The following is a 13,445-nucleotide window of genomic DNA, read 5'->3' as shown; positions in this document are numbered from 1 at the left end:
TAGGTGCTTTAGAAGAAAAAATCGTTACAATTTAGAGTCGGGGGGTAGCCATGGGATGGAGCAGGGAACTGTCATCCCTGTGTGTGTTTAAGAATATCATCTATCTTAGAGCTAAAAAAAAATTTAAGCAGGTGATATCTTCCATAACTACATCCATCCTGGTGCATATGTGAGACTAGCATAGCTGTCAGTGGTTACAAGAAAACATTTCCAGTTCACCTGGGTACTCAGAAGCCAGCATCTCTTGTTATTTCCCGAAACACTTAGGGTCTCCAGATTGTAGAGAGCCACAGCACTTTCCAAAGACTGTGTGGGTTCTGAATCCCTTCTCTAAGCATCTCTGTCAATCAGTTACTCAAAACTTGGTTCCAATATCTTCAGACAGGGACTCACTACTTCCCAAGGCAGCCTGTTCTATTCCTTTTCCGACAGAAAAAAAAAAGCTTGCTTTATTGGGTGGGACTTCGCCTTGCTGTCAATTCTTCCTGGTCATTGCGGTTCTAGCCATTGGAGCCAGGTTTCCATGGCATTACAGCTCTTCACAGTCCACCAACAAGGAAAATCGGTGCTCCCTTCTTTCTTATGATACTTGGGCAATCAAATACCCAGAGACCCCCCCACCAGATGCTATTTTTTTCATCATTGTGTATATTGAGTCAATTACCTTGTTTAATCATCAAATCGTAAGTTCCACTTGAAACATGTTTGTTTTCTTAACTCAGGTGTGATCTGGGCATTTAAAAAAATCATTTTTTTTCCAATTTGTGTATAAATAATGAGTTTGCTCTTTAGGCGTAAAGGTGCTTCAAGCAGGCTGTGTGGGAAACAGCCTTGTTTTCTAATTTTCTTTGGCCCAGTAGTTTTTAAGTATTTTTAGGGCAAAGGAATCTTTAAAGTGTGAGTGCACATGCACACACACACACACACACATGCAATTTATTGATCTATCCTTTTGAGTAGCTCAATCTATAAATTTTGATCTGGCTTTTTTATTATTTCCTTCAAATACGTTATTTGACTGGCCCGATCAATGGGTTGATTTAGAATCATCAAACACCTTTGTGTGGGGCCAGATAGTATATATTTTCTACTTTGTGAGCCCTGTGGTCTCTGTTGCAACTATTAAACTCTGACCTCATAGTTCCAAACCAGCCATGGCTAATATGTAAACAAATAAGTGTGATTGTGTTCCAATAAAAATGTATTTGCTAAACAATCACAGGGACAAAATTGATCTGTGGGGGACAAACTTTGTTTTGTCGATCCCCAAGTAAAATCATTCTTAAGGATTTTGGTACATTTCAGCTAAGTAAAGGATGGCAGTCAGTCCCCAATTCCTGATATGGGACCAGAAACGCAGTGAATGTGTGTGCTGAATGGACTGAAGAAAAAGCTATTTCTTAACTAGTTGAAAGTAGAGATAGGGAAGCTTTCTCTACAGGGAAACAAAAGAAAGACCTAGCTGGAATGGTGGACTGCGGTGGGGGGCTCTCAGAAAGCAGCATGCTTGCTAATCCTAATTTTTTTTTTTGGGGGGGGGCGTTGCACCCATATGAAAGTTTCCAGGCTAGGGGTCAAATCAGAGCTCTAGCTGCTGGCCTACGCCACAGCCACAGCAAGGCCAGATCCGAGCCTTGTCTGAGACTTAACACACCACAGCTCATGGCAATGCCGGATCGTTAACCCATTGAACAAGGCCAGGGATTGAACCCGCATCCTCATGGATACTAGTTAGGCTCATTACCACTGAGTCATAGTGGGAACTTCCCCTAAAATATTTTTATCAAGACAAAAATTGGCAATTAAATGCAATATAACTTGCTGGGGAAGAAGTTTCTCGTTTTTCTCCTAGAAAGACAAGCTATGGCCGATGGAGGTGAGTGGAGGTCTGGGCGTGCAAGACCTGGATTGTAAAACCAACTGCATGTCCCTAGAAAAAATTTCTCTTCCCTCTCAGAGTTTTCTGTGTTTCCTCCTAAAGATCCAAGGCAATACCAAGGCATTCTCTGTGGTCCCTTGGAGCTCTCAAATTTTGTGATCTGAAAAAGAAAGTTCATCTAATTGCAATGTTTAATGGGATTTATGATAATTGGAAAATAATTGCTGCTCCAAACTTTTATTAATCTATATTTAGTTATGAGTCATGCTTTCACAATAGATGCTTTGGAAATCAGCAGAGAGACAAATCGAGTAAACAGAATTTTAAATATTTTATTTATATGCCGTTTGTGTAATCCCTGGAGCCCATGGGCATATTAAGACCATTTAAAATATCCATTAAAAGTTATATGTTATGCGACAGACTCCCCTTTTAGAATGCCTTGCCAAAGGATAAATAGCTCACACTTATTGAGTAGCTACTACAGCCAGATTAATTGCATTCATTATGCTTAATCCTTCTAGCAACCCTGCGAGGTAAGTACCAGGACTCCTACTGCACTGATAAAGAAGCTCAGAGAGGCTGAGCCATCAGCAAGGATCACTCAGCTCATTGAATTGGTTTATGCTGTCAGGCCTTTCTGGCTGTAAACTTTGAGCTCCCCTGGTGCCCCAAAGTCAGGAAAGGACCTGTTCTGGGTCCCTTTTTCAGATACTCAGGGGATGGTCGTTTGCTTTATCTTGATATCCTATATTTCCTTCTTCTGCAGAGCTCCTGGCCAGGCAGTTTGGGGAGGTTAACACCTGCCCGCCACTGGCATGGTGACACCAGTGTGGGAAGAAGAGGGAAGGGGGGGTGCACAGGAAGATGCAGGGAAGAGCCTAGGCAGACAATCATGGGCTCTGAGTTTGTGTCCCACCTCTTGCACGGGAATGCCATGTGACCTTGACTGCCTTAGACCTCAATTTCCCCCACTTGTAATGGGGGATAGGACAGTGGGTCAGGACAGAGGACCCTCAGCCTGAGCTCAGAACCCCTGCTCTGTCCCCCTTGTTGATGGTCCTCAGACCTTGGCAAGTCCCTTTCTCTTTCTGGGTCTCAGTTTCTTCATTTGTGAAAAGACAGAAATGTCTTGGAGGGTTGTTCCAAAAGCCCTGCCACCCTGGTTTGGATTCTGTGTCTCAGTGAGGGAGCCTGGGTGATGGAGGGCATCTCAGGAAACTCTGGCTGCTCAGAGTAAAATGAAGCAAGTATGTTGCAAGCTGCTTTCTGCATGATGAATTCCCATACCCACCATGGTGGTCCTGCCCTTGGCAACAGTGCTCCCCGAGACTCCCACTTTCTTTTCCTGGAGACGGTCCATTTATATAAAAGCTGGACCATTCCAAGGGTGCTTGCGGTGTTTCTATTTTTCCCTTTCGAGTTTCCTCTCAGTGAGAAACATGTAACCCAATTCCAAGATGCTTCCCCTGGATTAGTTGACCCCCATTTCTCTGAACTTTATTCCCATAAAAGCCTTCAGAACTGCTACTGGGGTTGATTCAAGAATACATACACCATTACTTAAGCGAAGGCACTTTGGAAAATAGAAAGACTTACATACAAATTGTAAGCGAGGATTATTTTCTCTACAGTGAAGTCCAATGTCTTTACTTGTAATTAAAATAATGCTCTTCGTAATCATGTTTTCAGAGAAAGCTCTCTTTGTTTGGTGGTTGGTTGGTTGGTTGGTTTTCTGCTTTTCCTCTCCTCACCCTTCTAGAGTTAAATTACCCTGGAGATGCACTTGGATGCTGTGATTCCTCAACTGTCTTCTCACTTATGTTCTGGGTCATGGAGGCAGGCAGGGGATTTGTCCAGGACACCATACTTGTTAAGATGCATCATTTCCACTTCACATGTGCCCTTGGGTTCACCTTTCCCTGAGCTGGCTGGGGATTGTGTGGGGAGAAACTGGGAATAGCAGGCAAGAGAAGTGTGCTCTCTTTCTCTCTCTCTCTCTCTCTCTCTGTCTCTCAGCTCAACAATTTCATCTCCTCACCCCCCCCCCCTTCTCTATGATTCTCCTTGTTCATCTCTGGGGATAATTTTCTCCTAACTGTAATGGAAGCGGTCCCAGATTCCTGCCCTGCCCCCCTACCCCCCAGCCCCAGACTCTCAGAGGCTTATTTTTATTTCACTTCCAAATAAGTACAACCAATGGAACAAGCCATCCAGGAATAAACAAATGCAAACATCCTATAATTGTAATCAGTTATGCTTTTGGCAAACATTTATTGGGGATACAATGTCTGTAAAATATGCTAAAATGTATCCTTGGATTAAGTCAGATCACTGGAGAGCTTCCTGTTTACACAGTAATGTTTCATTCTCCTGGAGTTGCTTTATCAAATGGTGCTTTATCATAGAAGTTAGGCTGCACTGAGCCAATCCAACACTGTGTTTTGAGGAGGACATGACCCACCAGCATCAACCACATGCATCTCTTTATGAGAAACCATTGGAGATGTTTGTATATTATCATAACATTCAGGAAACATGTGTGTCTCCAGCAACTTTGAACAATAACTGCCCTTTTCTTCTTGGCTGTGTAGCTCTTTTGTCTATGGTTCCCTTTTTTCTTTGGCTGCAAGGAAGCTCAGAGACATTTGTTGTTCACTTCTATCAAGTGTTCTGGACTTTATAGAGTTTATTTTGCATGCTAATTTTAACCCCAATTTCATTTTATATTTCTCCCTTTATTTTTTCCATAGTTCTGCATTTTTAAGTCTATACAAATAATAGGTATGTTTTTGAAAAAACACCTCCAGTTGGTTCTGCTATGAGATCTAATTCAATTTTTTGAAAAAAGCTGCAAAATATGCTTCACAAAGAAGAGTCAAGCAACCTCTCACTTCTTTAGAGGCCATTAGTAACTTTGATTATCCAGAAGACAATGGAGGAAACTCGCATTTATCCAGCAATTACTAAGGACTCAGCACTGCTGGAGATGTTCTGCTCAGAACCCTGAGAAGTAGAAATTGTTATCCATTTTACACATGAGAAAACAAAAGAGAACAATTAAGGAGTAGAAATATCATTATAACTGTGCCCTATGCAAATAATAATAATGAAATATCCACAGACGCTTGTAATTGACCATAACCTGCTGCAATTTACAAAGAGGTTTTCCAACCATTATTTCATTTAACTTTCAGAACAAGTTGGGGAGATGCATGGTCTTAGTCTTCATCCCACAGAAGAAGAAATAGAGTGAGAGGGGATTTATAAACTGTCATTTCTTAAATGCAGACACACTACTTTTTTTTTTTTGTCTTTTTGTCTTTTGTTGTTGTTGTTGCTATTTCTTGGGACGCTCAGGCGGCATATGGAGGTTCCCAGGCTAGGGGTCGAATCGGAGCTGTAGCCACCGGCCTACGCCAGAGCCACAGCAACGCGGGATCCGAGCCGCGTCTGCAACCTACACCACAGCTCACGGCAACGCCAGATCGTTAACCCACTGAGCAAGGGCAGGTACCGAACCCGCAACCTCATGGTTCCTAGTCGGATTCGTTAACCACTGCGCCACGACGGGAACTCCAGACACACTACTTTTAATGAACTTCACAGAAATCAAATCCCACCCTGACGGTACTACCTCCCAATAATTTTAAAAAGAGCATGATTATTTCCTTTCTCTTCCACCCAACCATCCATCATCCACTATCCCTCAACTTCCCATCGGACTCCCTCCGGTAACCATGACGACAATGATAATATTGACAACTGTAACACTAACATTTTATTGAGGGTTATTATGTTCTGGATACTGTGTCCGTGATTTAGGATGATCCTAAACCCATCCCTCTCAGGTAGATAAGCTTCCCCTGGACTGCATCTACATTTTATGGAGTCTAAGCAGACTCGTCATGATTTCACAGCTAATTGATGGCGTAGACAGGCTTTAACCCAAGATTCCTATCTCCGGGGCCCAGGTTGAGAGATCCAGAGCTGAAGATCATCTAATACAATCAGTTTATTTCCAAGGAGAGTAAACACATACCTTCCCAAGGGCACAGAGCCAGTTCTCTTTCCTTATTCAGAGTCTTTCTTCCTCCCATGCAACCTTGTTCTCAGTGTGTCATTGAGCGAGTGCTGTGTGTGTGTGTGTGTGTGTATCTGTCTGTCTGTCTGTCTGTCTAGGAAAGCCTGGGGGCTAGCAAAGAGAATAAGAGAGGATTACTCTAAAGGCAGTGCTCGGCTCTAAAATGAGAGCCTTGGGCTTGCAGTTTTCTCTCTACCCTCATCCTCAATCCAGCAACCCTGGATCCAGGCTCCATCCATCCTCTGCCTCGGTCATCACCCATCCTCCCACCTCTAGTGGGATGGGCCTTGCTGCAGCCACCCCTTGCCTTTCATCCTTTTTTAATCTCAATCTAATTGGTTCACCCACCCTGCTGGGATGCTTAATTGGGCATGAGCACATCCTATGCCATCGTGAGTCCGTCTCCTCCAAGGGGAATTTGCTTGCTCTGTGGGCACCAAAGGAAAGCTATATTTTATGTTGTGCTCAATTCACTGAGAACTTACATGAAATTGTTCCTAGGCCAGCAGAGCAGTTAGGCATTATGACAAGCAAGGATATTTCTCTCTTTTATTTTCGTTTACTTTTTTTTTTTTAAGGTGGCATATTGCAGTGGAAAGGACATTGCATTGGAGTCATGAGCCCTAGGCTCTGATTTTAGCCCTGGTAATCATTTTCTGTGTGGTCTTGGCCAATATATTAATGCCTTTGAAATTCAGTTTTCGCATTCATAAACTGAGTGGGTTGGATTTGATGATGTCTATGAAAGGAGTCATAATGATGTTTTTAGAACAGGGGTTATACTCACTGTGGGGCAAATCAGGCCTGAAACCTGCCTTTGTAAATAAAGTTTTATTGGAACATGACCATGCTCATTCATTTGTTTATTATCTGTGACTGCTCACACCAAAAGGACAGAATTGAATAACTGCAACAAGTTCCTGCTGGCCCTTTACAGAAAATAGATTACCTACTCTTCTTTTATTTATTGATTGATTGATTGATTGATTGATTGATTGTCTTTCTTTTTTTTTTTTTTTTTGCTATTTCTCAGGCCGCTCCTGCGGCATATGGAGGTTCCCAGGCTAGGGGTCGAATCGGAGCTGTAGCCACCGGCCTACGCCAGAGCCACAGCAACGCGGGATCCGAGCCGCGTCTGCAACCTACACCACAGCTCACGGCAACGCCGGATCGTTAACCCACTGAGCAAGGGCAGGGACTGAACCCGCAACCTCATGGTTCCTAGTCGGATTCGTTAACCACTGCGCCGCGACGGGAACTCCTATAACACACTCTTGATTTATGTTTTAAAAGAAGAGTAGGAGTTCCCGTCGTGGCGCAGTGGTTAACGAATCCGACTAGGAACCATGAGGTTGCGGGTTCGGTCCCTGCCCTTGCTCAGTGGGTTAACGATCCGGCGTTGCCGTGAGCTGTGGTGTAGGTTGCAGACGCGGCTCAGATCCTGCGTTGCTGTGGCTCTGGCGTAGGCCGGTGGCTACAGCTCGATTGGACCCCTAGCCTGGGAACCTCCATATGCCGCAGGAGCGGCCTGAGAAATAGCAAAAAAAAAAAAAAAAAGACAAAAAAAAGAGTGTGTTATTGATCAAAACCTCCTTTTGACATTCCATATTAGTTAGAATTAAAAAATAAAAAGTCTTGGAGTTCCCCTCGTGGTACAGCAGAAACGAATCTGACTGGGAACCATGAGGTTGCGGCTCTGATCACTTGCTTTGCTCAGTGGGTTAAGGATCTGGTGTAGCCATGAACTGTGGTGTAGGTCGCAGACGTGCCTTGGATCTGGCATTGCTGTGCCTCTGGTGTAGGCTGGTGGCTATAGTTCTCATTCGACTCCTGGCCTGGGAACCTCCATATGCCTCAGGTGCAGCCCTAAAAAGAGAAAAAAAGACAAAAAATTTAAAAAAATAAAAAGTCTTCACAAAATTTAGAATGGCCTTTTGAGATTGGTACCAACCCCATGTTTTGATATTATTTTTTTCCTGTTATCTTCCCTTCCATGTCATCTTTTCCACTTATCTACTCATCTAAGCATGCCTCCTTGATGTTCCCCAAACCTGGCAAACATGGTCCCACCTCAGGACATTTGCATCTATTGTTCCTTCTCCCTTATTCTTCCAACAGGTGGCCACATGGTCTCTTCCTAATTCCCTTCAAGTCTCCCTAAATGTCATCAAACTAGGAAGGCCTTTTCTGATCACAACCTCATCCCTCTCCTGAGCATCCAAACCTGGGCATCCCAACCCGAGCATCCCAACCTCCGTCCTCTGCTTTATTTGCCCTCGCAGTACTTCTCTCCTTCCGACCTGTTAGACATTTGTCTCTTTATTATCTGTCTACTCTCACTAAAATGTAGGCTCCTTGGTGGCCTCATTTGTTTACTGCTATATACTCAGATCTGGAAAAATGATAAATGTTCACATTTTGAAAGTATAAATCAACTGTTTCAGTTCTAATGCTGTTTGAATCTACTTCTGAATATCTCCAGGTGCTGTGAAGACCTTTTGCTTAAGTGTATTTTGGTAAAGAGTATAAAATTGTGAAATCCTGTGACTGTTACATTCTTAGTGCCAACATCCCTATGATAGTCACGGAGTTGCATGAACTCATTCGTAGAACATTTTTAGTCTGTGTTGTTGACTGTTGAGAACAGAATCTATAGATAGAAATCTAATAACACAGTTTGACACACAAGACCCTTCATCATGTGGTCACAACAACCCCTCTTTCTTTACCTCTTATTTTTTATGTATCACAAGCATGTACAATACACACGAATGCACAAACACACACATCCCTCTCTCTCCAACTGTCTTGGCCTCTCTCGTTTCCCTCCATTTTTGCACACGGAGTTCATTCTTCCCAAAATATCTCGCCCTTATCTTTTTTTGGCTGAATGCTGTGTTCCTTCCAAGATTCAACTTGTATAGGCGAATTTTTGACATCCCCACAAACTCCCTAGTGCCTCCTCCAGATTGGGTTGGGAACTCTCCTATCTGATCTCTTTGTGACTAAAATAACTATTGCAAATAGCACATCACAGTTGAATGGCTTCCCTAAGTGTCCAGCTTTTTTTCAGTAAGACGGAACTGTCTGTGGTGCTGAACATGCAGTGCCTGGCAGGCGCAGCATGTCAAAGTAACATCCCCTACTTATGTATGTATGTATGTATGTATGTATTTTTAGGGCCACCCCTATGGCCCTGATTCTTAAGTCATTCTTTTAACATAGATATGGATCAGTAGAATATTAAAACTATAGTAAAACTAGTATTGATACAGTGGAATTATGCCACTCCCACCATCAAATTACAAGCCTATGACTTAATTCTTCCCTTCATTCCTTCCTTCCTCCCTCCTTTCTGTCCTTCCTTTCTCTCTCTCTCTTTCTTTCTTTCTTTCTTTCTTTCTTTCTTTCTTTCTTTCTTTCTTTCCTTCCTTCTTTCCTTCCTTCTTTCTTTCTCTCTTTCCTTTTCTCCCTCCCTCTCTTCTTTCTTTCTTTCTTTCTTTGAAGTTTACATGCAATTTAAGTTTTCTCCTTCCAGCTCTACCGCTAATGAGCTGTGTGACTTTTGACCTGTTACTTAACCTCTCTGAGCAAATGTATGTTAGTTTTGAGAAATGTAGACATAGTCAAATGCAAAAAATAGTAACCCATGATCATAAGTTATAAGTACACCTTATGTTGTAAGTATATAATGTTATATATCCCTATATATAATATAAAAATATAGAACTATGTATTTGTCTATTATACTGAAGTGGACATGTTTCTATGTTTATGTATATGTTTAAGTTGTAGGTATATTTTACAAATTTCAGGGATAGGATGATAAAGAAACACTCTTTCCTCCAAAATATGATTCTTCTTTTCTTTTATTGGTCATCTAATGCTGAGTAACAAAATACCGCACAAGTTAGTTACTTTATACAGCAATATGTATTATCTCAAAGTGGCTGGGGGTAGGGAATCTGTCTCCCCTTAGCTGGGTGCCCTTGCTCTTTCCCTGCTGTTGTCATTCCAAGGATCCCCTGGGAAGGATCTGCCTCCCAGATCATACACATGATTATTGTCAGAGTTTGATCACTTATGATGACTCAGTCCCTCAGAAACTACTGGCCAGAGGCTTCCCTCAGCTCCTTGCACTATAGGTCTCTCAATAGAGCATCTCACAACATGCCATCAAGAGAGAGACAGAGACAAAGAGACACTCAGAGAAAGAGAGATGGGGCAGGGCAGGGGGAGCACAAAATGGAGGTTGGCATATTTTGTAACCTAATCACCTTCACCTTGTGTATGTTAGAGGCAGGTCACTGGGTCCTGCCGAGCCTATGCTCAAGGGGAGGAGATTACGCAGGAGTATAACACCAGGGAGCAGTCATCTTTAGGACTTGTGTCACCAGCTACCTGCCACACCTATAGGATTCCTCTCTGGCTCTCACATCCCATATTCTGCCCTCATGTCTGGTCACCCCACTTGCTCCATTTCTGCCCCTTTCATACCCTCTTCTTCATACATCTCCCCTCCTGTTCAGCCCTTCCCATAACATGTTATACACCCCTCCCCCCACTCACTCTGCTCCTGTCCTTTCATCCATGTTGTTTGTTTTTTAACATTTCTGTTTATTTAAATTGCATGTAAACTTCAAAACTATAATTAGGATATGACCTCTTCACTGAAGCTTTCCCTAGAGACCTCAGAGATCGGTGTTCCTTCTGTATCCTGTAGTCTGTGGTTTACAATCGACTGGACACGTCTTTCCTGCCAGACTGTGAGCTTCTTAAGGACGTAAGATTGGGATGTGTCCTCTGCACACATGATATTTTGCATTTAGTGGACGCCCCGCAAGGCTCATTTAGTGCAGTTGATTGATTCAATACGTACCTACGGCATGCAGAGTACTGAGCTGACTTTATTTAGAATTCAAACTATGTGATGAATTATGGACGGAAATGTCTTCAGTAGGCACAGACCATAAGCTCTGAGGCTTGGAAATGTATTCCAGTTTGAAAGCCTTTTTTTTTTTTTTTTTTTTTTTTCCAGACACAGTTTTGTCAGGGGTCAGACTCCACCATTGAATTACTGAGACATATTCCAGCATGATCCCCTACCTCTTCTGCTTCTTCTTGCTCTGTGCCCTTCCTTCATTCGTCTCTCCCATCTTGTGGCAGGAGAGAGAGACCTTTTCATTAAACTCTCGTTCCCATCATTTATCTGGGCAGACCTTACAGTCCTCTTGGGCTGGTCTGTTTTCCTCAAGGGACCTGGGGCTTGTAACTCAGCCAGGTCAGAGAGCTGGTTGATCCTGGGGAACCTCTATCTTTGGTAGGAACAAAGGTCATGTTTAAAAGCAGAACAACCTGAGCCAAGGCCCTTTAAATGTCTACTTGTATTTGGTTTGCATGCTCCCTCTTCGTCATCCGTGAACCTTTAATAATTTACACTCCTGTGACTATACGAGGAAATAAAAGTTATAAAACTTTCACATTGGATCAGCGCCTGGCATTTTCCAAAGGTATTTTCACACCCTCTGTTTCATATAATGTGTGCACCAGCCATAGGAAGTAGATAACATTGATTGGATTTTATAAGTAAGGAAATGCAGATCCAGAGACGTGACATCCCAGGCCCAGGATCATGCCACAGTGTTGACAAGAGACAGAGAGAGACTTTGAGTTTGGATTTCAGAGTTCACTGCTCCTCAGTCTTGATTTTTCTCTGTCCTTAGTGAAGGCAAGAGTGGAAATTCCCTTACATGGCCTTCAAAAGATAGCTTAATTGCTTCCAAACAATAGTTGCTCAATGAAAGCATGTAAACCTTTTGAATGAAATGGAGCTCTGAGGTTAAGTGTTGGTTGTGGAATTGTCTTAGAACAGGTTTCAGGTTGTTCTGTGCCTTACGTCTTATCCATTGGTACGTACCATGGCCTTCCTTCCTTTTCTCTTTTTATTTATTCATCCAGCCAGCATACGTATGACTCCTACCATGTACCACGTGCCATGAACCTAAGATGCCATCTCTATCAGTCACAATGAGGGAGATGAATAAGAAAGTTGATGACAATGACTCTCAACCCTAATGCTCCGTAAGCATCGTGAGAACGTGACTGTTCTCACGATGGTCTGTCTGGTTCACTGCAGTTATCCCAGTGATGAGAACACTGCTCAGTACATATTTGCTCGGCCAACGAGGGCTGAGCACTCCCGATCTGTGTATCAGTCTGTAAATATCGAAAACAGTTGTGGGTGCTCTCTCACCTAGGGATAGATGTCTGGATGGGATGGTTGGGTGGACTTTGGCTTGGAGGGTGAGGTGGTAAGTTGAGAGTGTCACTCATCTCTTCTGCTCAGGGAGTTTGCCCGTTGGAAGGTGAGGAACACAGCCATCGAGAGGAGAGACCTGGTCCGTCACCCAGTGCCCCTCATGCCGGAGTTTCAAAGGAGCATCCGCCTGCTTGGCAGGAGACCCACCACTCAGCAGTTCATCGATACCATCATCAAAAAGTACGGCACCCACCTCCTCATCTCAGCTACCTTGGGAGGTAGGTCGACAGCTGCTGGGCCATAGCCTTGTCATGACTTGGGGAGGGAGGGGGAGGGCAGGATGCCCTAGAATCAAAGCCATCTTAACATCTCTGCCATCCTACATCACTCCAAAGCATGTACTGCCAGATAAGCCAGATTGTCTTGGTTGATTCCTTTCTCTGGGACAGTCTAACCTGAGGGTTTATTAAATTTTGTGGAAATACGGCTTCACCTTGGAAGTAGCTCAGTTCATCGGGAGTATTTAATATTATCGCGTTAGTTCCTTTGGAATGCAGTCTAATCTGGGGAAATAATTAAACATCAGATGTTGTTTAGAGAAGTGCCTTTGTTTATTTCAGTCTGTTTTCGAGATTGGTAACTTGAGGTTATCTACCTCACAACATGGGTTTGGAGTTGATTCATAGGAACACAGACTAATTGTACCCATCCCTCCCCATCATGTCCAGTTCATCTTTAAGGGAGTAAGGATCAGAGCGGAGAAGGAAAAAAATGCAAGGAAAATGGGAAGTGGTAGAGACTAGTGCGTTTAGATGCTTATGAGTCTTGCCCACGTACGTCATTTTATATTATGACATCAATTTTCTGCCACAATGACTGGGTCCATTGAATTTTGAGAAAGCCTCTTTGGTGATGGAGCATCATGCCATCTGCTCAGAGAGCGGCAGTGCTGCATTTAGATATGGCCTGTGTCAGCGAAACAAGATCTGTGTATTGAGAGAGGCAGGTGGATAGGCTCAGGCATAATGGTAACAGTTGATCCTCTCCTTCAGAGGAGGGGTGAGGGCTGCAAGCTGGGGAGGAGTAGAAACTTCGTGGAGGAGGTGGAAGTTTTAGCTCAGCAGGAGTTGTCTGGGTGGAAGGAGGGTGGTGAAGCTTTCTAGGCTGAGCACATAGTATGCATTGCAAAGAAGACAGGATTGAAAATGTGATGATGAGAGTGT

The 13,445-nt window shown here is 43.3% G+C and overlaps 1 protein-coding gene across 1 annotated transcript in view; it reads left to right on the top strand.

Moving 5' to 3' along the window:
• BRINP1 (BMP/retinoic acid inducible neural specific 1) overlaps positions 1–13,445 on the top strand; it is a 146,677-nt gene that overhangs the window by 63,321 nt on the left and 69,911 nt on the right. The window contains exon 3 of the mRNA XM_047769258.1: positions 12,310–12,500. Within this exon, the coding sequence (XP_047625214.1) occupies positions 12,310–12,500 (191 nt within the window). The remainder of the gene's footprint in view (positions 1–12,309; positions 12,501–13,445) is intronic.

Source organism: Phacochoerus africanus, chromosome 2, assembly GCF_016906955.1.
Source record: "Phacochoerus africanus isolate WHEZ1 chromosome 2, ROS_Pafr_v1, whole genome shotgun sequence".
NCBI lineage: Eukaryota > Metazoa > Chordata > Mammalia > Artiodactyla > Suidae > Phacochoerus > Phacochoerus africanus.
Note: the sequence above shows the minus strand (reverse complement) of the source record. Positions and strands in the feature narration are given on the sequence as shown.